This window comes from Pipra filicauda, unplaced genomic scaffold (genome assembly GCF_003945595.2).
Source record: "Pipra filicauda isolate LSUMZ 115617 unplaced genomic scaffold, ASM394559v2 scaffold149_size4050908_pilon, whole genome shotgun sequence".
Classification (NCBI taxonomy): Eukaryota; Metazoa; Chordata; class Aves; order Passeriformes; family Pipridae; genus Pipra; species Pipra filicauda.
Window position 1 is genome coordinate 330137 of NW_024103984.1, and position 26932 is coordinate 357068.

The 26932-nt window shown below is 43.6% G+C and overlaps 1 protein-coding gene across 5 annotated transcripts in view; it reads left to right on the forward strand.

Moving 5' to 3' along the window:
* Positions 1-26932, forward strand: part of SATB2 (SATB homeobox 2) — a 128603-nt gene that overhangs the window by 94027 nt on the left and 7644 nt on the right. For all 5 annotated transcript variants that reach the window (XM_027725718.2, XM_027725720.2, XM_039378851.1 and 2 more), the window contains one exon: positions 11685-11882. In XM_027725718.2, the coding sequence (XP_027581519.2) occupies positions 11685-11882 (198 nt within the window). The remainder of the gene's footprint in view (positions 1-11684; positions 11883-26932) is intronic.

A 26932-nucleotide genomic window follows, 5' to 3' on the forward strand; every position in this document is an offset into this window, starting at 1 on the left:
CCTACAATAATAATAATCTTCATCTCTGGGGAACCTGTCGTGTTTGGCTTTTGCCTGCTTAAGTGGTTTCCTTTTCCCTTTTAAAAGAGGCTGAGGGAAGGGTCAGCTCACAACTGAGCTTTTTCTCCCTTTTGGTACAAACATGTATGTCTTTTCCCATGTGTGGTATATAACTTACACCTCTGCTAGTAGGACAAGGAACTTTTAAAATGCTGGTATCCTACTCATTTGGTGGGTAATGAAATTGTTTTCTCAAGTTATTAACTGAGGGAAGGCAATGGGAAATGGCATATTAGGCAGGTGTTTCCTTTTTTGCATGTTGTATGTGCTGCATACAGTATTGCCATGTGAATAATTCACATCAGATCCAATCATTTTTACGAAAAGGCATGAGGAGACACTGCAGTAAGTTCTCCTGGATTAATTTCTACCTTGGGTGTAAAAAATACATGCGGGCAAACCTAGGTCTGGGTGAAATTCTTGAAGAGAATCCATTAATTTAAAAATTTCATCCAACTCTTTAAAAAAATATAATGTACCAGAAGGGATTTTATGGAAAGGCGGGCAGACAGATTTTTTTGAAGGGCAGCAAGTGGATTGGAGATTGTTGGAAGGAATTGTTTACTCAGTGAAAAGAGCTGCTTCTGATCCTGGATGAAATTACTCAGTTGAGGAGAGGGCATCAATATGCACACAGAAATGCACAAATGTGTATATGACAATGAGAGAGTGGGATAGAAGTATCTAGGTGCATGCACTCTGAAAGATACATTCTTTTCCTCTGTGCAGGAAAACAACATTGTAAGTCATTAAAGTAGATATAAAATAAGTGGTTGAAGGGCTTATAAACAAAGCATCAAGGGCTATCAAAGCACGTGGTGGAGCTTTGTCCTTGTTACAGGTATTTGTGCCCTGACACATGGAGATCTGATTAATTTTTCTTTCCTCATTTAATCATTAATTTTCTTTGCCTTTTGCTTTCTCTTGTCAGGGTACAGGGGTTACAATCCCTGTACCCTCCAACCAAATCCTGGGCTCAGTATGAAATACATAAAAGGAAAATACCATGGAACCCTCTTAAACTGTTAAATGCATAAAAATCTCATGTACCACATGGCAAAATATAATGAGAACTGGAGCTGTTAAACGAATAAAGCTGTTAAAAGCATAATGCCACTTGGCACAACTACTGTGCATTTAACGGTTTTCCACTGTGTAATAAATGACATATGTGGTAAACGTGCAGTAAATATAAAAACTGCACAATTGATTTTGCAAACGTGCCCCTTATTCTTTACTCCATGCAGATATCAAAGTTCCACCCAGAATCCGGACTGGACAGCTTTTAATAAGGAGTGTTTAACACAGACCGAATCCCAGCCTCTCTGAGGTTTGGCTTAAAATTGCCTGCAAGCTTCCTGTCATTATACCCAGAGGCTTCTTGAAATAGAGAGGGACTGAACCACCCAACAATAATTTGGGTGGCTCACCAGCTTTGGTCTGTGCCAGCTTGAGTGCACTTCTCTGGCAGCATTGCACACCAGCGCCAAAACAAAAATAAGATCCGTAGTCTTTCACATGGAAAAAGAACAGGGCAGATTTTGAACACCAGATGCAAAAGGTTAAGAACAGGATCCACAAATGTTATTGTTTAAAGCAAAGTTACTGCACATAAAGGTTTTGTTTCTTCAGCAGCAGCAAATAAAGAAGTGTTTTTGGGGCTGATGTTTCTTTTGTTTCACAGCCCTGCCAAAGCAATACTGGCTCCCTGGGATGACCCAGCATTTGCCATGCTGAGATGTCATAGCACTCTGCTGGAGCATGAAAGTGGTTTATGGGGGCACTGGAAGGCAGGGAAGGGAAGCCATAGCCAAGAACCATGGTGGTGTGGGGCCTCCCCCTGCCCCAAAGCCCACCTATGTGTCTTCTCTGGGTGGCTTGGTGTCCCTGCTGCAGAATAGGGTGCTCTGTGGCCCACAGAAATGCCAAAAGCAAGGACTCATCTGCTTGTGTAGGGCAGAGCCATGGTGTCATGGTCAGCATGTCTCTTTAGGTCTAGCTTGTCTGAAAAATAGCAGTTGGTTGTTCCCAGTGTTTGCACAGTCCAGTTGTGCCAGTCATGACTACTGCTGGTGAAGATGCTGCTGATTTCAGCAGCTGCGTTACATGGTGGGAAGCACTCATTGAAAACTGCCCATGTTTGCAGAAGAGAAAGTTTGAAAGAGAGGGAAAAAAAGAGCGAGTCTGAGGCTTTGCTTGGACTCTCCGCCAAGGTTCGTTCACTTGCTATTCTCCACAGGCCTGGCTTGTGTTGCATTGGCTTCCTCTATTATTCCCTCACCCCAGACTACTGAGAGGCTTCCAGTTTGCTAACAAGGCATGTGTTATGTTGGGCGCTGCTGTTCTGTCAACAACAATCCACGGTGCTGTGAGATCTTCACAGTTTTAGCAGGCAGTGAGGCTCCAGCAGGGCTGTTTTGACATTTTATATACAGGGCTGTATGTCATGTACCCCAGAGAACATCCAGAGGCAATGGAGGCCTCATTTCGTCTTCTGTCTCCATACAGGAAGAGTGGTACCCACTGAGAGCAGTTATTGCAAGTGGCATCATCTACTGGTGGAGTTAATTGACCTCTAATTTAACAAGCAACCATCTTCATTCTTAAGTCATGGTGGAGTCTCAGTCTAGCAACTAAAGAGAAGGGCAGCTTCTACAAACCGAGGTTGCAAATCACAGAGCTCGCAAGTCAACATGTCAGGGCCTCATGGAGGTACCAAGGTAGTACAGGGAGAATTCTTTAAGGGAATCCACCTTCATAAAGATTTCAAGCCATTTATTTTAGACGTTGACTTATTCAATCATCACATATTTACCTTAATATGCATTTTATTCCTTACAACTTACATGTAGACATTTTTAGCCTTGTTTGTGAAGTGATGTGCATCCCTTTGTATTCTTGAAACCAGCAGGAGCTGAGAGCTCAGTGCCACAGGACAACCTCCAAAGCTGTCCTGCTATTATAGTTGCCAGCTGTTAGGAGGTACTCGCTGGACAGCATGCTTCTCTGGGGTTGCTGCCTACTTGTGCCCTTTGTCCTTTTAGTGGCTAAACCTGGAACCTGTATCAGCACATTGGGAGTGTTTCTGAGTGTGGCCGGAACAACAGGATTTGGTTTCCAGTCTACACTTTGGGCTCTCCTGGTTATATTTAATTCACAAGAAGATGGGTTTTTGGTGTGCCATTTCAGAGAGGTTTGGGTGGCCTGTGTGTCTGCAGAGCTGTTCAGTGGGACAGTCAGAGACTTGAATTGCTGCACATTTGGACTGTTGGTTGTCAAAGCTGGCTTCTGCATTCGGCTCTGCAACTGCTCGATAGCACAACCTCAGGAAAACCATTTCCCCCATGACCATGTGCCAGCCCTTCTGTAATACTGTGCAGCAGCATCACCCCTTTGACTTCTGCTAGTGAGAGGCTACATCAGAGACTGTGTTTTGCTCAGCAGACCTTTGTTTCTTAGTATGTGCAAAATGAGTTTAGGAATGTAGTTCTGTTCGTAATAAACAGTCACTATCAAAATAAATAGTGGGCACAGCTGGCTGGAGTGCTTGTTGACAGTCTGAGTGAGGGAAGAGCTGGTATGAACGTGGAGACCAAACTCCCCACAGTTCTACCACGGCAAGAGACTCTTCTTAATCAGGCTGGGGCATCATGGGGAAGTGGGGTGCATGCTGCTGGGTATCTACCCTGGGCAGGGCAAATGGAACCTTCACCAGTCCGGTGAAACAAAAACTATAGCCTTGAAACTGAAATTTTTCGCAAGGGACTGGAATTTGTTCTAGTTATACCCCAGTAAAGCAAGAGAGACCCTATGGAGCAACATTTGAAAAAACATTAAGCTGGCAAAGCTCAGTCTCTGGTTTGTATCTTTGCCCTGTTTAAATGTGGGCAAACACAGAATAAACTTGACTGAGGGTTGGAAGCTGGGAGTAGAAAAGCCCTTCATTTGAGGCCCTTCAGGTAAAGAGAAACCTAGGCCTATGGATGGAAACCGCTGTGACAGTTCCTCGCCTTTTCATGCTGAGATCCCTGCCTCATTGCCAGGATTACCTGGGAGCCACTTCTCTGGCCTAGGAGGGTGTTAGCCCACAGTAGGGCCCCATGCTAGATGGGACTCAGCACCATAGCCACCTTCCCATGCCCTTACCTCCCACCAGTCCTACAAGAAGAAAGTGCAGGTACTGTGAGAGGAATGAGCAGCGTCACTTGGAAGAAGTGTTAACTCTAGAAACCCTTCATTTCATCCTTCCCTCTCCTTCCTTCCCAACTTAGATTCCCTTGTATTCATTTGATGTGATGGGATGCCTTCTCTCCTTTTTCTAGGTTATAATGGGTATTTTCTGTGCCCTTAAACTAATTAGCTTCTAGTGATGATGAATAGCAGCTAGAAAAAGCAGCTGGTGATGAAGATGTGTAGTGTACCTAGTGTGTGTGTATAGGGCACTTCTTACTGCTGTAGCATCTCACTGCCTTTATGATGCTGTGAATCTCTACAGCTGGGACATATCTGTTGTGCTGATATTTTGATGTTCTTGTTACATATTGAGGAAATACAGAAAGACATTCCTCTCCTTGACTGAACTTGGAATTTCTTTGAAGTACCTTTAGACTTGAGCTTCTCCTGTACAGACTTCTATATGAAGTCACAGTGTGACTCTCATCCATGACAAGCTTGAGAATTGGGCTCCTGTGAACCTCATGAGGTTCAACAAGGCCAAGTGAAGGGTCTAGTATCTGAGTCAGGGCCACCCCCACTGTCAGCTCAGGCTGTGGGATGAAGGGATTGAGAGCAACCATGCTAAGAAGGACTTGGGGGTGCTGGTGGATGAAAAGCTGGACAAAAGTGATGAAAGTGTGCTCACAGCCCAAAAGGCCAACTCTATCCTGAGCTGCATCAAAAGCAGCAGCATGGGCAGCAGGTCGAGGGAGGTGATTCTGACCCTCTGCTTCACTGTAGTGAGACCCCACCTGGAGTACTGCATCCAGCTCTGGGGTCCCCAACACTTATGGACCTGATGGAGTGGGTCCAGAAGAGGCCCACAAAAATGATCAGAGGGCTGGAGCACCTTTCCTGTGAAGACAGGAAGAGAGAATTAGGGCTATTCATCCTGGAGAAGAGCAGGCTCCAGGGAGACCTCATTGCAGTCTTTCAGTACTTTAAAATAGGGCTTATAAGAAAGATGGGAACAAACTTTTTAGCAGGGCCTCTTGTGATAGGGCAAGAGGTAATGGTTTTAAACTAAAATAGGGTAGATTCAGACAAGATATAAGGAAGAAACACTGTTGGTGAAACACTGGAACAGGCAGCCCACAGAGAGGGCAGATGCCCCATCCCTTGAAACATTAAAGGTCAAGTTGGACGGGGCTCTGAGCAGCCTCATCTATTGGAAATGTCCCTGCTTATTGAAGAGGGGTTGGACGAGAGACCTTTAAAGGTGTCTTCCAATCTAAACTATTCTGTGATTTTGTGACAGCATCTGCAGCAGTGCATTTGCCTCTGCAGCTGAGTGAATAAGGGACAGTTGTGGATCTGGGGCTTTGCTCAGGAAGTCCTTGGCAGACCTGGGAGCTGATGGTGGGATGCTTGCCCTAACCACAAACCCACACTTCCTCTCTAGCGTGGGGAGAAGCTAGTTTGAACTTGGCATGCTGGAAATACCCTCAGTGCACAGCATCCTTCCCTCTGAGGCCAAGAGCTGTAAGCAAACTTGGTGTTCCCATGAATCTAAGGTACACCAGGGCTCATGTATCTCATTCTTTTCTTTGGTATATTCATGTTTTATAAAGCTAGTGAGAAACTGGCCCTCATGAAAGAGCTTCGCGTTTTGCCTTGAATTTTTGGGGGAGGAAAAGTACCAAGTGTTTCAAAAATCCAGGCTATTGAGTGATTAACCTTGAACTGTATCAAAATGCTCCAAGTAAAGCTTCTCAGGTTCAGTCCCCCTCCCCCGGCCCTCATCAAGAATTCATTGAAGCCATGACAGAACTCTCCATTACAGTTAGTCTTTTATCCATTCCAGCTTTCTTGATTAGGTTATCTTGAATCATTAGGGGGTTTATTTATTTTAATAGACACTTATTGGATTCATGGAAAGAGAGTTTGGCGACTGAGAAACAAGAGCTGAATATTATCTGGCTCATTTTGCACTGCAGAGTCCCAAACTGAGCAGAGGGAAGAGAGGCTGAGGAAGTTTGTCCAGAGGACTCCTGTGATCCCATGTAGAAAGGGAGACTTCTCTAGGGAATGCAGCATTACTTTACTAATCTTTCAAGACTTGCGTCAATCATTGCTGCTTTTTTTCCTTTTGTCACATATGTTGACATTTTCTGCACTGATGATGTGGGTGAGGAAATGGCCTTTTACATTTATTTTTGAGATTTATTCCTGAATCACTCTTACTAAAAACTCTTCATTTGCCTACTCATGCTTTCACTGGAGACCCTAGAAAATGTCAACACAGAAAACTAACTGTATTATTACTATTATTAATAGTGCTATTAATTTTAATGTAAATGCAGGGAAGCACAAGGTCAGTTTAGCTGCAGTGTTATCCATGCTCAAAGCAGAACGGCTGCCTGTGACTAACTCACTGTGGACACCCAACTGCCGCCTCCTGCGGTGGCTTTTGGCAGAGATGCTGCTCAAAGCTCAAGCACTGGCCTGCACCCCAGCACAGCTGTGAGCCTCAACCCTTCCCATGTGCCTTCTTGTCCTTAATCAGAAATGTGGTCCTTGGCAGACTGCAGGTCAGCAGATCTGCAGGAGGCAGTTTTTGGGGCCGGTATATTTGTGCATACCTTCACTGAGTGCTGGAAAAACTGACCTTATAGAAGCCTGGTACCTCCGGCTGCCGGAGCAGCCTCCCCTGCTCCAGAGTAAGCCTAGCTGAAGTGAAAGAGTCAAGCTGCTAGAAAGGGCTCAGGAATAAGTGGCAGAGAATATGGTTCAGGGTTGCTGCACCAGCTAGCTGTCCTCGGGGGGGTTTGAGTGCGCCAAGGCTCATGCTTTGGTGTAGTAAGCATGCTGTTTCTTTAACAGCATAAAAGCACAATGTGAATGACTGGCTTCCTGCAGATTTTTGTTGTTGTTTGCTTAGCTATGTGGAAATGTATTTGATTAGAAGACAGAGAGAGAGGTTAAAAATAGGACATTAATATGATATTATTTGTTTTATCAAATAAAATGCTTAGAAAATGTTTATCTTGTCTCATGAGAACAACAAAAATAGAGGCCAGCACTTCTCTGCAGCTCTCTTTAATGAGCTAAATTGGGCTGCATTCTCGATGCCTCTAGAAGTTTTGGGGTGAAATGAAGGAATTTCTGAGCAGAATTCCTTGTAACCACAAGCACTGGGTGTGCCTGAATGTAGAGCCAAAAGCATCCTTTAATTGTGCTGGTTTTTCTCCTCTTATTTTTAATGGAAGACATTCCCATTTGAGAACCTTAGAAGCTGACATTAAGGGCTGGATTCTGCCACCCATATTGACACCAGTGTGTATCAAACTCTCCTGGTAATGCTGTGACAGCCAAGGGGGCTGTTTGTGCGGTGGAGCAAGACCTGTGATGTGCAGGGGAGGCAGGATCAAAACCACGGCATATTATGGGTCTGAGGAAGGGTGTGTTATTTCTTAGATTTTCAGAATACGTTCACAGAAGTTGTATTTACTTGTAATGCAGTGAGTCAGATACTGTGGATGAGTGGGGGAAAAGGTGGTGAGATAGTGTCTCCTTCACTTTTCATTCTTCATGCCAATAAATGTAGCTATAGATGAAAATTCACTGTGAATGGCTGTAGCGCCAAGAACTTCTGTATGTTAGCATTTCTTAAATGAAATAATTCTCCTGGAAAGCTCTGTGTAACATACACAGACCCCAAAGAAATAAATAAAAGAAAATAAAAAAATTGTAACCAAAAAACCCCAAGTTGAGATTTTTAACAGTAAAAGGAGATTTTGTGTATTAATAATTCATGAGTTCTCATTGAACATGCACGAAGAAACGGTGCTATTCAATAGAGAATACTGTCATCTGTCACTGTTTTATTTGACATTTACACTTTTTTTTTTTTTTTTTTTGCCTGGTACTGCAAAACTTTCTTGGATGGCGTGCTAAGATTATTTAAATAAATAATTAAAAAAAGCCCATGCAGACTTTTCATCTGTGCATGGGGAAGGCGGTTACTTGCAATCATAAGGAACGTGCGAGTAAGCTGCGGCGCTGTGTTTTCTCACTTATTAGTCAAAGCTATTGCCTAATAAACAGCCCCATAGATGGATAGATAGGGTCTTGAATGAGTGCCCGAATAAAGAAAGGGAAGGGTAGAAAAAGAGCAGTGAAAGGCCAGATTTGATGCAGATAAGTGTACGCATGCACGCAGCGGGTACGCGTGTGTATGTGCGGGGGTGAGCGAATAATGGCTGTTGTGAAGAAAGCTGCCACAAATACATCGCCGCCGCTGGTGCAAAAATAAATATTTATAAATGGGTGTTGGGGGAGATCCAGTCCCACACAACGTGAGAGAAGACAGGGCATTTAGCACAATGACAATTCAGTTAGGTGCACCTTGCAATTTCTTGCTAATATTAGGCTCATGGAAATCTTTCTGCTCTGTAGGTTAGTTATTATTTATAAAAATCACAGAACCAGCTGATACATTCATAAGCTAATTATTGTAGCAGCTGGGTACACATGGTGCAATATGTCTGAGGCTGTGAAGTATCACAGATTTCTTGGGGCCTGCTGTGGTGGGGGTGTGCTGTTGAAGGCTAGATCCCTTAATCTGATCAGCCAAGCAAATACTTTGTGGGGAAACTGGATTAATATCTCTCTAAATACCACGGATGTGCTTCACCTTCAGAACCAGGCTCCTTTAAACGTGCCATTAGCTTATCTCCTTTGGGGAATGGAGAAGTTCTCAGGTGTCCTCAGGATGGCGGGGTCTTTGCCTGGTGCCTCCCTTTGCCAGAAATTAATTTGGTTTGCTCATGTCTGCACACATGGTCACACTGCGGTCTAATCTTTTCCCTAATAGCTCCAAGGTCAGGACCTCAAATGTTGCCAGGCAAATTGAGCGCTATCCTTCTTAAAGACTAATGGCAGAGAGTGCCTAGTCCATAATGAGGCCTGTAGTGTTGCTCTAAGTGATTGTAATGAGTGCTGATTATAACGGGACAGATAAATCAAAGTGCAGCAGTTGCCATCGGGCTACCCGGTCCAGCCTCGGGAAGGGGAGGTGGCCCTGCTGAGCCGTCCCTGGGCTCTGCCAGAGCCAGGCACTGTGCAGTGCCTTGCAGCCCTCGGGGAGCCCCAGGAGCTGTCCTTCCCCAGGGCCTGCCTGGCATTCGCTCCAGCTCCACCAGGTGCAGGGTTTGGTGTGTATTTTCTGTTACACAATGGGTCTTCATGCTGCAGCATCCCCCAGGAGATGTTAAACATACCTGCTTGAGACATTTGAAAGAATTCAGTTGGAGACTTATTCAGCTCACTGAAAACAGGGAGAAACGGGAGCTTATTTTTTTCCACAGATGGTTTATTTTCCATTTCAACAATCATTTCCTTTGTATGGAGGAACCCCTGAGAAACCACTGTGGAGTTGGGAGATTTTGTTCCCATCTTTTCTCTAAAAGAGAGAAAGTTTTTGATGGATTTTTGAGCAGTGGAAGGGGACAGAGAAGAACTGAGGGTAGGGGTTATGGTCATACCACATTAAAATGCAGACTTCACCTGGCCAAAAGATTGCCCAAATACCAATCAAAACACTTTGAAAATATAATACAGGTTTTCTTTCCCTAAGTAAATGACTAGATATCTTGTTTTCATCCTTGCCCCCCCCCCAGCCCTCCTAGTTTATTGCAAGAAAAGATCAGGTCTGCACAAATGTGGCCTCTCACTTGTAAAAACAAGGCAGTGTTGTGTTACAGATTAGTTTATAAATCCCTGGTGGCTTCACAGTTCAGTGCCTACAGCTGCTGCAGATGGGCCTGGGTTTTTGTCTCTTCGCTGTGCTGCAGCCGGCAGTTGAAGGAGAAAATGGAATGATCAGGTTATTAACATGTAGGCCGTGAGGAAGAGGCTGCACAATGAGAACAGCTGGTGTTGCTGTCTTGGCTGATGCAGCGGAGATAATCAAATCTTGCCTTTTTTGGGGGGGTGAAGGCAGAAGACACAGTGGAGAGTAAGACAAACAAGGGCTTATGATATTATACGCGGGGTTTAGAGTGCACGGTAGAAGTTTTCAATGGCTTACAAGTTGTTACACAAAAAAGCAATACCAAAAAGCCCCCCCGTGGGCTGGTAATGAACCTGGCTGTTCAGCTTGCTCCGGTCGCTGTTCAGAAAAACACAGTTTTGGCTACTTCCTGTACCAAACATTTTTAACATTGATCAAGCTATCTTGTAGGTACTGTAAGGTGCCTGTCAAAATGGTGTCAATATGCTGAGCTGTAGCTCGAAAATGATGGGTTATAAAGCTACTAGGTAAAATATTTTGACAGGAGTCAGTAAGGCGCGTTGACAGCATCCTCAGCATTATCTTCTCATCTTCTGTCGTTTGCATCACATCTCCTGCACAGGCACAGGAGGGAAGTCACTGTCTCCAGCCCCAAGTGGGCTGGCTGCTGGCAGGCAGGACAGGCTGGCTGTGCCCCCACTCTGGGCAGGTGCAGCAGCAGCCACCAGCCCTGGGTAAGCTTCTGGAGACACCGGGTCACCGCTGCTCTCACCTGAACAGCTCTTGCCATTGGGCTGTCTCCTTGCCTTTGGCATTCAGGGTGGTTTCTTCTTCCTGGAGCACTGGTGCTTTCCCCTCAGGGGTCTGAGCAGTCAGTCCCTGTGGAGAGGTCCTACAGCTCCTTACGCACAGCAGGAACGTTTTAAGGGCATTTCAAACTAACCTTAAAACAATTGAGCAGGATTAAAATCTGCTATTATGATGATCTGTAGTTGGGTTTAGAATTACCTCTGCCTAGTATCTTCATTTCTCTAGTAACTTCTGCAGGACTCTGTTTGCTGCTTTTGTGCTAAATATCAGAGGATTCCCTTTCTGTGAGGCTATGTCTTCTCTAAGATTTGATTATTTAAAGCTTTCAAATTTCAGTGGGGTTCAGAGCTGGGGTAGGCAATGCAACAGTGACAGCAAATCAGAAGTCTTTACTTGATAGTATCTTCTACTAAACATTTTCTGTAGTGGTTGAATTTCTGGTTCTGCAGCTGCAGGTTGCATTGAGGGCTGTTAGCAAGTCTCAGGAGATATATCTCCTTTTCTCTTGCTTAAATGAAGGAATAAAGGGGCTCTGAAACCAAATGTTTCAACTCTGGTTTCTATAGGAAAAATATTTATATCCGAGCATTTTAAACATGGTGTGAATACAATGGGCACAAGATGCTGTGCTGCCTGGCTCCTGCTAAGCACTGCTACTTGTTTCAGTTTCTCCAACCTGCAGGAAATAGAATATGTCAAGGATTTGTCAAGACCAAAGGGCAGCTGAGGACTGGGGGGGGGATTCTGTGTGTGAGATGAGACCAGTAAAACTTGCACCACAGAGTGGTAGAATGTAGCTGACCTTCCACTCACACCTGGTTCCTTGGTGTTCAGTGAATTGACTGCGCTGACCCTACCATTGCAGGGCTGGCTGTGTGAGCTGCTTCGCTGGAAAGAAAACCCAAGTCCGGAAAACCGCACCCTTTGGGAGAACCTCTGCACCATTCGCCGCTTCCTGAACCTCCCCCAACACGAGAGGGATGTGATCTATGAGGAAGAATCCAGACATCACCACAGCGAGCGTATGCAGCATGTTGTCCAGCTCACTCCTGAGCCCGTGCAGGTCAGAGCAACAACTGCCTCCTCAGGGTGTCTGTGTGGGAGGTAACACAGGGGGTTTGAAGAGTGTAACATGGAGAAGTGCTTTTTATGTATTGACTGAAACTTAAAAGTACTTCCAAAATGACCATGGTGAGCATTTTGTGGGAAATGGGCCTTCATTTCACAGCCTTCTTAGGATCGTTGTGCTCCTCTATACAATATTTGTGACTAGTATGAATTTTTGGTTGGTACACCCTTGTCCTATCTTTGTCTCAAGTGTTAATAGAATGAGAAATAAATAGATACAAATATGCATAGAGAAAATAAAATGAAAATACTGCAAGACTTCTCGTCTTTGCAGTTCCAGCTTCAGTCAGAAGAGAAAATCAGTCTTATGTGTATTCCTAATAGCTAGTAACACATGCTACAAAACCAAACATCTGCAGATGGTCAAGGGAGGCTCAGGAGATGTTTTTTTTCAGTCTAAAAAGCTGAGGTGACACCTCCCACATCAGACCTTCCACTTTGAATTGCCACTGATGCTTGGTCCCATTCACCTGATCCCATTGTGTGACCACTCTGAGTATCATCCGTACTGCTCTTCTCTGATCATCTCAGTTCCTCCTCCCACCTTCACTCTCCTCAGTGTTGTTTGATGGTGGATTGCACTGCTTCACTACTCTTGCTGTGAACCTTGGCATTGAGCCTCTATTCTTTGTTGTTGCTCATGTGCTGCTGCTGCTATCACTGCTGCCAGCCATCTAGTCACCTCTTTTTCAAGGCAAGAGGTTTTTCTGTCCTGTTGTCCTGCCCCACCTGAAACATGTAGGTCTCACTCAGATTAATTATTGCCTAGTTAGTGCTTTGTCTCTTCTGCTAACAACTTCCTCCTTGCTTTCCTTTTGGTCTTTGCCTGGAAGAAAAAAATCTGTGTCCTGGGGTTTGGATTCTCAGAGCTATAAAGTAGGGGAAGCGTTCTAGGTAATTAACGTTGCAAAATGTTTGTGGGATCTTGGAGGTAAGGAGCTACAAAAGGGTAAAGAGCCGAACTAAGGTGGGAAGACAACTAGACCTGCGTAGATTTGAACATATTAGCTCAGTTCTGATGCTCACAGCAAGTGGGAATATCCTCTAAGGGAAGTTAGAAGAAAAAGTTTCCCTGGGCTCTCGTGGGTGACCTTGATGATTAGCCTACTTTCTAAAACCTTCTGCACATCACTTTTCTGCATCGAGCAGGTCAGCTCTTGTGAGTGACATGTTACACTGTGTTGGAATGCTGTGCATTTGTATTTGTCAGCAAGTTACAAAGCCATGGATTAATTTTTTATTACAGTCAAAATATGAAAAATGAAGAAAAATAAATGGAACCAGCTGGCAACTACATACAACAAAACTCTGGAGACCCTGGTAGGCAGTTGATACAGTAGGCTTGTGTTTTGGGGGTGCTGCATTTTAAAGTTATGCTTGCCCATCCAAAAACCCCCGTAGGTTTCTGAGTGACACACTAGCAGTGCCAGGCACAGGAGGCTTGCTGCCCACCTGCTCCCTACTCAAAAGATACCCAGCATCAAGCAATTTTTTTGCGTAGTTTTCGGTCTCTGGGACTTGAATTGTTTCAAGCAGCAAGGTTTGTTTTTTTGGCTTTGCTGCAAGGGTCACTATTAGGTAATTAGCCATGAAGAATCAATGACAGCGGCCAGAGATGTAAAGCTGAGGTCCTCGCACTTGCAGTCACTGGAGATTTTGTGACACTTTGCATAAGGGTAGGGGTCTTGGGCCCCGCTCCTGGCCGAAGTCCAGGCCAAGTAATTACATTCTGCCTATCTGAAATTCCCCCTGTAGAGTCAAGTGGGAAAGCAACCCTCATTTCCTTCTCAAAGCAGTGGCGGGTGCAGAATGTCTGCCTCAGTGCCTGGCTACGCTCTAGCAGCAGGTGGAAACATCCAAGAGCTGCAGTCACCGACCTACTTTGCTTTGCAGGCTTTGCTAGTGAAAAGTGTGCTGTAAGTTGAGCCCTTACCTGCAACCTTGATGTCAAAACAACAGTCCTTTGAAGAAGAGACAACAGCAGCACTGTGGATAACAGCAGGTGCAGTACTGTAGCACTGAAGCAGGCAGGATGCTCTTACCTCTGCTCTCTCTCTGTCCACCCCATCTTTCTCTTTGCTCTGATGGATTTGACTTGCGTACGGTAACTTCTGTCTGGTGCTTGAGCCTCCTGCTCCTGCAGCTGTGAGACTGGGAAAGCCTGAAAACGAGCTGCCCCACACTGCTGACAGAGCTCCCTGCCACTGTGAGCCCTCTCTGGACTCAGACATTCTGGGCGTGTCCCTCTGTCAGACTTGGAAGAAGATCCTTGCTATCATCACAAGAGACATGACTAGGCAAAAGATAATGGATAAATTTCAGCCTTTTCCTTGGTATGGCTTCTTGGAAATGGTGAAGATTTCATTGTGATGGGTTTTGTGTAGTTCACTTGCTGATTACAGGGTTAAGGACAGTTCAGTGAGGGAATCACCCCAAGGCCCAGTGTGGTTTCTGTCCTCTAAAGGCGGGGTGTGCACAGTGGGGCAGTTGTTGTAGTGCTCTAGAAAATCAGCTGCATGCAAGTTGGCTCTTGATGTTTAAGGGATAGCTGTTTTTTGTGTGAGAGGTTCTTGCCCTCTGTTTGGTATTACTAGCCTGCACCTCACTGTTTAGCTTTAAGTTCAGGGTTTTAAAAAAGAAACATTTTTATTTTTTCTCTCTTCCATTGGATTTTTCCCATCAGCCATATATTAATCCATTTAATCAATTATTTTCCTGTTTCTAAAATGCAAAACGTCTACAATGGAAGCTTAGTGCACAAGAAATTCCTGCCTGCACACTTGATTTATTTGTTATTGTGCTGAGGAGTCATAAAATGTGAGCCCTGTGGAGCTCTGTGACATGGCTGTGTTCTCTGGCAGCACTGGGCGGGACCATATGGATGTGTCAGAGTGTGGATTTTCCTTCACATGCTGGTTGCAGAGCATTCATGCTACACCTACATGTTGCTGTGCATGCAGGCTGAGCTCACCACAGTCTCTCACTTGGTCTTTAAGGAAATTCAGGTGTGCTGAGTGGCTCTCCCTCCGTTTCAATGCGGTGTAACTGCAAAGTGCTGCGGTAGGACCAAGGAGAAGACCTGTGAGGTTGTGCTAGCTGGGCTACCACAAGGACACCACCTCTCATTTATGGAGTGCCTGAGCCACAATTTCCTGGAGAGTGGGAGGGCACGCTGGAAAGCATTACTGTATTTTTGCCCTGTTCTTATCCTCTTCCCTCACCACCAGGTGTGGGATCCTGGCTGGACCTTTGATCTGGCTTGGCCTGGCTTATAACTGTGTGCAAAGTACTCTCTTTGCAGCAAGCAGTCCTCTGCTTCTGTGTTTAGCTCCCTGCTCTGCGGAGGTGAGGGTACCCTGTCTTACTTTCTATCCCTTGCTAAATCCCACCAATCCTGGGCTGTTTGCTGGCATTGGACCTTTCTGGGGTGTTAATGCTGACAAGTGCCTACAGCTGCTTCCCGTTGCCAACCAGGGATTCCGTGTTTGTTACAGACATGCTGGGACACAGTAAATCTATTTTCTCTCCTTCTCCCACTATTCGTCTGCTGTGTCCAAGGTGACCACTCCAGAGAGTAACCATCTTGCCTGGCACTTTAATGTAGTGCTAATTCATTGTTAATTGCTGGGGCAGAGAAACCTGACTCCGTTGGGAAGAGTATGAATCAGACAGTTGTCTCTGGAGTGTCGGGGTGTATAAGCCAGTTCTTTGGAGTAATGAGCCACCACTGCAGCAAAGTACCTACTTTTCAGAGAACAGGGAAACCTCACCTTGCATTTCCTGCATGAGTTGACAGATAGGTCTGCTGAAGCTGGTAGCTACATATTGTTTTAAGATCAATCAAATGTTGCTTTCTGATACACTGTTACTTTTGTCACTTTTTTAAAATAACATCCCTTCACCCACCCTTTTTTTTTGTCAGAAGCTTTGATTTAGACAAATCTGGCAATTTATAATAGTTCAGATCATAAATCATAGGGGAACATTAGTAAATAAAAGAAGGCACAGTAGAAAGCTCTAGGAAAGCTCTTTTGTATTGGAGTTCACTGCAAACATTGTGGTCTCTCTTTAAATATGCAGAAAATAACATACCACAGAAGTAAATTAAATACTAATTTTGTCATTTTGTGAAAGATGGAAGGAAACAAGTATTTTAGAAATGACAATGAAATACAAAAGAGCAGAACATGGAGCCCTCATAAAAATGGGTCAAGGCAAGTGGCGATGGCAGTCCAATGAAACTAATTTCATATTCTCTTTCTAGAAGTAATAAAAGGGGAATGAACACCACAGTAGTGCTTTCTAATGAAATATCTGATTCTAAACAATGTCTTGGAGTTCATGGGTCACACAATGCATAGCACGCAGATGGAAAAAACAGTGAGACTTAAATTTTCTTTTCTTAAAAAATAATATTAATTAATAATATTTAGGAAATCATAGATGATGAGTGAAGCAAAACTGTGTTATTCCATAGGGGTACACGATGTGCTTAATGATCTATAGGATGATGTGCAGAGTGAGGTTTTGCCATGTTTGTGTGAGTTACAGCTGAGGATTTTGCATACTGGAAATTAGGACTGAGTTGTCTGTGAGACTGGGCAAAAATTACTTTCCCAAACTATGCTAGCTCTCTGACGGTGGTGCTTACTGTTTTATTGAGGCAATTTTTTGTGGGGATGGTGTGCCCTGTGATTCATTCTTAATGGCTACACCCTGATAGTTTTGCTTTTTGATCATTTCTTTGCACCCAACAGACAGATTGTAGATGGATATCCACTTCTTTTTGACTTTCTGAGCTCCTTAATCCGTGGCTGAGTGTGGTGTCCGCTCAAACAGGGATGGTCAAGACTGGTGAGACAATTTGTACTCAGCAAACCCAGATGGACTTTAAGAGAGATTTGTATTGCAGATTTATTCATTCCACTCAAAATCTCAGTGCTTTGGTTTGAGAGGGCTGCAGCTGGAGTATTTTTTTTTCTTTGATTTAGAACTACAGAGGGAAATGCATGTCAGAACGAGGTCTATGAATTTTGTAAGTGGAGAATATCTGTCTTCCTAGTTGCTATGTTATCTGGAGTTTCATTCTCTCTTATTAAAATTAGATAATAACAGTCAAGTTCGGTATCTCCTTTCAGTCTAAACTTGAAAAACCACTGAAAAAAATCTCAAACTATGAAACTGCTATTTCTGTGCAGCATGAAAGCTTAAGGCAATATGTATTACAAATGCCACTTACTCTGCATTTATCTCTATTGTGTGTGTGACTGCTTTTGGGTGACAGTAAGGGACTCTCTTCAAAGCAAGTAGTACAGGCAAAATCCTCAGAAAGCTTCTGCTTCTGAGCTGCTTTCTCATGTTGCTCCAGTACCTGTGCCCTGTAGTCAGAGAAGCTGCATTTTGAAACACAAGCTGTGTCTGTGTGCTCTGGTTTTCCATCCTTTTAGTACACACCATTTTTCTGATGCATCACAGTAGCTCAGGAGCCTTGCACAAGTTTGACAAAGGAAATAGAAGCACATCTCAGACAATGAACCCCTTACATTTGACTCTGAGGTGTCCAATAGATCTTCTGCTGATTGATAGCTACCACAATTGCAGTGGAAAGCCACTGAGCTGTGACTGCTATAGCCAAACCTGTGACTGTGCCATCTCAGCTGTTTCTGTTTAGTGTGGATATCTAATGTGGCTGAAAAGTGCTGCTGATTTTTTTTAGCATTAGGCCTGCTATTCCCCTTGAATGATAGTGGGGAGTGTACTTGCAATTAAAACCAAATTACTTCTGTTCTGAAATTAGTTTAGGCTTAGTATTGTTCCATTTAACCCTAGAAATGGGAGATCGAGTAAACTGCATAGTTTTGGGTTTTTCTGTCGTGGCAAGTTTAGTCTTTTCAGAGTAGAATACCCTTTCTGTATTTGTTCAGACTCCTGAAACTGTGAGGCCACCTCAGTGCCACCTGCTCCTGGACAGATTTCCTTTGATCCAGGATCAAGTGAGGACAGGGCAGGGATGAGGTGGGACTGAAGTGAGGGAGCCCTGCGAGCATGGCTGATGTTTTTCTTCTGCAGCTTCTTACAACAAAGATGTCTCTGAGGCTACATCTTGTGTGAGGCTGCCCCAGAGCAGCTCTGTTTGGGCTGCTGTGGCTCTCATGGCAGGATGCTCCAGGCAGAAACTTCTCTTAAAATCTGAATGTGTAGATTTAGCCCTGTGAAGACTTGGCAATAAGCAGCAGGGTGGTGGTTTGTGTTGGTGTTGCTCTGACAAGTTGTCATTTTAGCAAATGACATCACTGTAGCTCTGGCCCCTGTTGTCTCACCCTTTTGCCTTTCACACACAATTTGACCAGATTTAGCCCACATTTCTTACAGCCCTGGCCCTGTTGTAAATGCTAAGCTGCCAGTGTTGTAAGAAGTCATAGTAGGTTGAGGATGAGCAAACATCTAGAGCAAGATCACTAAATAAAGCTCTTTAAATTCACATAACCTTTGAAGCTTGCCAGCAGCAGGCAAACCTTGAAGACTGAAACACCACTAGATGAGTTCCATTTATGCTTGAGAATTTTTGCAGTTAAAAATATTGCTCTTTTTAATTTCATTTTAATGCTCCCTAAATACTCTGTGTCCCTCACACTTGTTCATAAATTATAATATCAGGCTTTAGAGATGTGTAAATGTTTATAGGCTATTGGTTGTATGCAGCATTTTATTCTCAGGCTCCTTACAGAAATCTTAGGATAAAGTCAGAGCCCTGGATCATTGCAGCTGGCCTTTCTCTGCAGACAGACAATTGTAAAAATTACATGGGGAGGAAAACCATTGTGTATTGTGCTACCAGAGCACATTGCACTGTTTTTCCCCTAAAGATCTATGAGACCAAGTGTGCTGTTCTTCCTCCCATGTTGCACAGTGTCCCCCAAGGAAATGGTGCAGCTTCTGGGCAGTGCTGGGAGTTAGGCTATGACAAAGCAGGATGTAGATGGTCAGTCTCCTTGCCCAGAGCCAGTCTTTGTTTTTTGAGATTCTTTGGTGTGCAGTTTCCTTTTTTGCTCTTTTTTATTTTTTCTTTTCTTTTCCTTTTTTTTCTATTTTTTCTTCCCCCCCCCCCTCGAATAGCTGGAAATACTCAGAGACTGTAACATGTGTGGGGATATGGGGTTTTTTTCAGGATTAGCATGTTTTTCCATGTTTGTATGGACTTCTACAGGCACTGCAGATTGAAAGGGGAAGTGTTTTTGTGTGTATGCACTATTCTCACGCATCAAGTATCCAGAAGTACAGTAGCACATATTTTTTCTCACAGTCATCTATGCTTACAGTGTTTCAAAGAATATTCCAAAATATCTTGGCACAGACAAAGCGAAGCTGTTTGCAAGATCCCTAGCTGTGGAACAACAAAGGCTACATTCTCAACACACATCACACATGACTTTTATTAAAGTCTTAAACAAAAATCAGATAATGTATTTAGAAAATTGAACTTCGCCATTTACAATGCTACTCACATTGTGAAAGGAAGTAGGTATCCCCTTGTGCCTCTTTTCCAATGATTTTTTTCCCCATTTCTACTCACTTCTTCATGTTTTAAATTAGAAGGTGAAAATCTTCAGTACAAACAAAAACATTTTAAACCCAATAATTTGGGACTAACTCCCATTGTGGTCCCTAACTTAAAAAAGACTTGGTGTTCAGAAACCAAGGAATACAAGCATGCCTAAGGTGCCCCTGGTGGAACATTCAGAACTTTGAAACATCTAAAATCATTATTAACCACTTAGCGTTGCATATGGCAAAAAGGATGTGGTAAATCACAGAACGCATCCTGGATATTACAGACCCAGCCATCTCATTAACTTTGTGTCAAAAAACATTCCTTGGTTTCCAGTTGGGGCTAAATTTAGTTTTATGCTATTTGTGCCATCGTAGTACAAGACAATGTTGACACCCTTGAATTTTCTAGTTGCTTTTTCTCAAATTTATGGTTTGGACCTCTACATTATGCACTTATTAGGCCATGCTCATTTAATGTGCCACACTTGAATCCAAGGCACGTGAGCAGAGAGAGTTGTGAAGAGCCTCCTTCCTTCCTGGTACAAGTCCTATCATATGGATATTGAAGAAGGTGAGCACATTCTGCAAAAAGGCTTAATGCAGACCTAAAATTGTTCTGGGCTTTTAAGAGAGTTCTGTGGCTAAGTCTCATGGCTAGATCTGGAAAACCTGGGTGTTCTCAATCTTGCTTGCAAAACGCTTGGCAACCAAGATTTCTTTTTGTGAGATTTTGGTAGTTTTTAGAGTTGAAACATGCAGAGTATCACAGAAGTCCCTTGTATCCTCAAGGAGTAAGAGCTGCCTCCTCTTTCCATGCTCTGTTGAGGGAAGCTGGGTAGCAACTGCGAATCCATCCAGTTGTAGCAGAAAGAAAGAGACACACTAAAATTCCAGGACTCAACGAGCCCCATAAAAAGATCTGTCTGGACAGCGCTTCACTAGTTAAGTGCTAAGTTATTATTATTATTTATTATTTATTTCCTCTTCTATTTTTCCTCTTACCGAACAAGCAGGAAATATCTTTGTTCTTTCATTTTAGAAGTGAAATAAATGTATTCCCTGCAGCATTTGAAATTTTAATAATCCATAATAAATAAAATCATATCTAATAACATAACTGCTTTCAATTGGCAACGCGATCTCCTAGATGCATTGCAATGGCAGAAACATAAATAGTTGCAGCCTCTGAAAGCCTACTTCCTATTTGCTAAATATACTTGGCTTGCTTTAAATTCCTTTGTGTGCAGTCATTAATACAATCCTCTTTGACAGCATTTAATTAAAGTGCTTTTCTCTATTAAATTCATTAAAACTTTTTTTTTATATACAACTGTTTCCCAGACACTGAATGTTAAGGACCTGTAGGCCTCTCTTTAAATAACTTCTCTCTCCTTGTTGTAAATTGTTAATTAAATTTAACTTAGACTGTTTAAAGATGGCTTGGAAAAGAAAGCCAGATTTCAGGATATGGTCTCAATCATGGCTGATTTTTTTTTTAACACAATTTTTTCCATGTAGTTATAGGCTGCGTGTTATATTGTTTAAGAATGTTGCTGTACTTGCAGCTGGAAGCAAGCAAAGAAATACCCTAAAAAGCTCATTTCCATCTCACTTCAAAAATTTCCATCTTTTTAGTGCAGTTTCTTAGCCTAAGAGTATTTGCATGGGGGGAGTAAGGAGGGAGGAGCTGTTTAGTATTAATAGATTATTGACAGCTTAATGTCTTGGCACCTAGACAGCCCATAAGGTATAATAAACAGGAAGCTGTCTGATGTGAGCGCAGTCAATAGCGTATTCAATCAGAACCTTTCAGTTAATTGCTGGTTGACCTCAGACATTTCCTTTAAGTGAAACTGTCCTTCGCTCAGATCTCATCTGGGTTTCAGGGTTTAATTTGAGAATGCCCTTTCCATATGGCGGCTTGTGCATACGTTCCTGGTGGATTTTTGCTTTGCTCCCATGCACAGCATTGCAGAAGCCAGTGTCTGCCCAGAGCTTTCAAATCTTGTAGCCGTACGCTGGGCTGCCAGTGGGGCTGGGAATATGCCACAGAGCTGGGCTGCTGGCGGGCACCAGCACCACGGATAAAGCAGGCAGGGTTGTAAACTGACATCAGGGGAGATTTTCAAAGCAGATGGGCTGTTGCCTAGAGTGTGTTGGATGGAGTTAGGCATGGCTTTGGTGCCTGGAGAAGGCACTGTGGCATTAAGGAGACCTGACCCAGCCTTTGCAGATGTGATGTGCCACAGCCCAACGTGGCTGCCCTGGCAGAAGGGTCGACACTGCTGCCTCCATCCCACCCATAGGCACAGATTCCCCTACTCCTCTGCACAAGGGCAGACCAGGGCTCATTTCTATTTAGTTTCCCTAATTCCTGTACTTAGCCATTCTAATTTTTTTGGACTGAATATCTTGATGAGGTCTAGATAAGCTAAAAAGGCAAGCAGGCAGGAAACCACATGGGCAGTCCCTAACCCTGACTAACTGAAAGCCATCTGCTTATCTGGGGAGGGAACCTCCATGGAAATCTCTTCTAACAAGTGTGCTGCATTTGGGTTTCTCTTCCTTTCCCTCCAGCTGTTGACTTTGAGCATGTGTGTTTTCCATAGGTGAGATCAGGGAGGGTGAGCTGTTGCAGCTCTCGTTTGCAGCACCAGCTCTGGATTTCCCAACGGCAAACCCAGTAAGTGAGTAACTGCTCTGTGAAGGAAATGCTTCTGTACCAGGGCGAGTTTAATTTACATTTCATGCAGTCAGGAGACATTTTTTTGTCTCTAGATCTTGCAGTGATTATGTCTTTTAGCCACTTATCATGCATTCAGACTGTGGTTTGCTGAAAGGAGTATTATTACTTTTAATCTCTAATTTTTCCCTGGTTTTGATTCATTTCTGTGGTTCTCTTTGTCCCTTTGCATCACACAAACTGCTTATGCCTTTTTAATGGCCTGATTAGCACCAGGGAAGCATTGCTGACTTGGAGTAATGTTATTCCTGATGTTTCCTTGTTCAAATTGGATCAGGAGTAAGAATGCTGCATTACTCTGTTTGGGATCCATTAAAGTCCAACCCAGAGCCCTGGCTGAATCGGGTTGTAAATTTTTTGGCTTCATGCATGCTGGAAAGATGAGGGGGAATAGCTTTAACATGATGCCCCCTTTCTGTGAAGATTTGAGGGTAAGAGAGTCTTGGAGTAGTTCTTTCTGGAGGGAATAGAACAAAACCATGTCGAGACAGAACAGAACCAAGGAAGAAATCCCAAGGTATGTATGTAAGCCTGGGGCCATCAGCGGCAACACATATGCTTCACTCCCAGGTGTCTCTGGCCAGAATATATTCGAAAGTACTTTCTGGTTTTATCAGACTTACTGGCCAAGCTGCTAATCAGTATTACATTGACCAAAGGACTCCCACATGCAATAAAAATCATAAGCTTTATTGGATTTTGAGATAGAAAAGATTCACATCTATCTTGTTTTATAAACCACATTACATTTCATGCTTTCAGAGCTTCCATCAGTACAACCCTTTGTAAATACAACGGTGAAGGAGGTAGGTGGGTAGAGAGATGGCTATGAGTTGCTGCTCCTTGGGTGGTACAGCCTAGAGCTATAGAAATGCTGGAGCTGAGTTTAAGGGGTTGCTGACATTTCTGAAATACTGAAAGAAAAAATATGTTGGTCCTTTCTAAATTATTATTTGCAGCTCAAATTAAAAAAAAATAAAGGTTTGTGGCAGTTTAGAGCAACAAGCAACATAATGCTTTGAAGGAAAACAGGAAGAATTTGAAGAGCAAAAGTTGCTCTGAATAAAAGCAACCAGAATATGCTGTTTCATGAAAAATGCCTAAACAACTGCTTGAACTTTGTCAGAATATTCACCACCACCCCCCTGCCACCCCAGGCAAACAGCTTGGCAAAGTAGATAGACTTCACTTAGGCAATACTTTGATGTCACTCAGTTGACGTTTTTGACTGAAAAATGCCACACAATCCTAATCTTACGGAAACAAAGAATGGTGTTTTGCATTTCTAGCAAAACCCTGAGGCTTCTTGCACACAGACCTACAGTAGTTGCAGGCTAGTGTTAAGAGTGAGCTTTTCTCCAGCAATTATGTGTGTGTAGCCAGCCATGGGCTGAGCAGTCCACAGAGCTCCCCACAGCAGCCAGCAGCAAAGCCAGGGATGGATCCCAGGGCCATAACAGTGTCATCTTCTGCTTTGTCCTAATGCTGCCTCACTAGCCATATATTAAACCATTTTATTAAAAATGAACAAAAACCTCTGAGTATAAACTGCACATGCTGTTTACTTTCCATAAAGCCATTTTCTTCCAGTATCCAGAATCTGTAAAATAGATACAGATCAGAGTAGTGAGACATGGAGCTCAACAGCGTGAGAGTGAGAGGCCAGTCTAGCTTCGTCCTCTCTCTTCTGGACATGGCCACCTTTTCTAGAGCTTAATCAGGAAGATAAAGGATTTCAGATCTAATTCTCTACGGCATCTTGTCTTCAGTGACCTAATCTGTGCAGGAGACTGTACTTTGGTCATTCGATTTTTATTTACCCAGCTTCTAGCTAAGGGTATAATAAAGCACATTATGCCAGTTGCATGTGTGGTAATGCTGGATATTTTGCTTTTACCATGGTAGTTGATTATAATGCACTTTTTAAGACTTGCTTTCTAAAAAAGGGAATATTTATACTTTTATGTGTTTGATTCACACAGTATAGTTTGCACAAGTCCTGTTATTAAGTGCATTGGTGGTTACATCTTGAAAGCCATAAAACATGCTGAGTAGTGTTTTATCAGCACAAATCTGCTATTTTCACTAACCATAACAGTCAGGTTCTCCTGACTTCTAACTGCTCCCATTGTAAAAATTAGCAGTACAGTTGGGTATTCCTGAAACCCCAAATAGCCAACTGTAGGGACCTAAAACAGTTTGATGGGACAAATAATTACCCCCCACCAGAATCCAGTGTCTAATCCAAACATATTCTTCCTGAAATAATGCAGTGCCTACTCCTGGTCTGAGTAACGGGAAAACAACATGATTATAGTGGCGCCATTTGTGCCACCATAGTTAGGGGTTTAGAGCTTGACCTCTAGGTTGGGGCTTGTCAGGGAAGATCTTGCTCACACTGCCCACAAATACTCTTCTGATTTGCAAAAGAAACAGAGAACATGTGTAGTGTTAATTAAACAAAAAAGTGTAGAGGATACCAGAAGTATTTTGTCTGCAGAAAAGCAAATAAAAAAGCCTTTTGTTGCTTCCTTAGTTCTTGTGGTATTCTGCCAGCTCCTCATTAGGAATAACAGAGTTGGAATGGGGAAACTCAGAATCGACCTGAAATCTTTGACAAACCCTCCATCCAGCCACAACCAAGTTCAGGCTCTATTTGGGAACTGCTAAGCAGAGCCTGCATGCCATAGCACCCTGGAGAGCCTTGCTAGGGCTGTGAGAGAAAGCACTGAAGAGAAAAGTCAGAGGCCCACAAAGCTCATGGTCTTGTTTTGAAGAAGGTAAATTTTAACTAGAAGGTTTGTGGCCCTCAGTGCATACACAGATGCTGAAAGCCCCACTTGAGTGGGACTGCAGTTAGCATCACCATGCAGAAGGGCTGTCGTTTTTTCCCTCGTGGGGAAGGCTGCCTTGCCACCGCAGGTTACAAGCAAGAGAGGCTTGCTTGGCTTCTTCAAGGGCGGCAGAGTCCTGCCTGCCTGCCAGGGATGCAGCAAACTGGCCCCCGTGCCAGCTGTGCTGGCTGTGCCCCATCCCCAGACAATGGAGCCATCCATCACCGATGCCTTCAGGAGAGAGTCTGCAGTGACATTGTGCAACACTTCCTGACTGCATCGGCTGCTCTGTCACCAGCACCCTGGTTTGTGCCAGCAGAAGCCGGAATGAATCTGGCCTGTTGTGTATTTACACAGTAGGTATGTGCCAGCTCCACCTGTGGGCTGAAGACTAGTTGTTGACAACCCTCCCAGGCTGCAGCCAGGTATTCGAGAGATGCCCACTGCTGGCCACAGTTACTCTGCAGTAAACCTAAGGATCTGGCTTAAACCAGCCCAAGATGGGAAATTCAGAGCTAATACATGAATGCTCGTCAGCATGAGCTCATTTATGCTGCCCCATAAAATCAGCTAGTTCTCAGGCACTTGCACAGCAATGAAAGTTGTGCCTGTGCTTTTGTGGGAAGAGTTGAGTTAGCATTCGAGGGGGAGCAGTTACCCCAGGAAACACCGGGACACTGTTCTGCATTGTCAGAGTTTTGTGATTTATTTTTTTAACATTATACAGACAAAATAGTGGCTATTGTGCAGGCACGTGCTGTCTATTAACAGAGATCAGGAAAGGGAAATAAACCACGCATTACTGAAGAATAAGATCATGATTGTGGTCAAGTGATGGCAGAAATTTTTTTTCTCTTTGTCAAGCTGATTTGTAAACATTCTTCAAACTGTGCAGACAGCAGTGCCACAGCTTCTTGAAAGGAAAGCAAAGACAAGGAAAGATTCCACTGCACAGATGTTTTACAGTAACCTTAGACCTGTCCCAAAGTTATCTGGTCATCTGCAGTTGTCATTGCGAGCTATGCTGCACATGTGGCCTCTTTGCAGCGCAGTGTAATCAGGCTGTAATTTATATTTTATCTTCAGTGATGATAGCTCTTAAAAATGTTTTGTGGTGTATTTGCTCTTTGATGCATGCTAAGCTCCTGTTAGCATTAATGGGAGCAGTGTGTGCCAGGGAGGGGGGGAGACACCTTCCCCCTGCCTTCAAGTCAAGATTAATTGTGTTTTGCTTATACTTATCACTTTGCATGGGATGGCAAAAGCAATGTACAACTGAAAGTTTTGTTGATTTGGGGGTGTTTTTTTGTTTTTTGTTTGGTTGTTTTGATTTTTTTTAATTCTTGTTGTCTTTTTTGTCACCTTTTTGACCATTTCTGACAGTTTTGTTCTAGACAAGAACTGCAGGATGGGGCTACTATTTCAGAGGTTGAGTGTTTGTTCAGTGTCTTGCCATGCTTTCAGATCACTGCCTGTTTCCTGCCCTTAAGCAAGGCAACCACCGTAAAGCAAAGGGAAGCATGTGGCAAGTGTGCTCCAAAGATGTTGAAATGTATTACTTCAACCAGCGTGCATTCCGGCCTCAAAACCAAACTTGCCTTTGACTTCAGGTTCCTCATGGGACACATTTCTCTCTTCAGAGTTCTCTCTCAGTCCCCTTTTGTGTGGCTCAGAGAGTGACTTGTACCTCAGAGCTGAGAGATTAGGACACATGGCTTGTCTGATCCAATATTCTGGCTCCAGTGGTGGTCAGGAGCAGATGAAGGCTGATAGGAAAGGCCTGAATATTTGGAGGATTTTTTTACTGTGTGACTGCTTTGTCTTTGCAGCTGAATGGGACCCAGGGCTGCTGGCTTA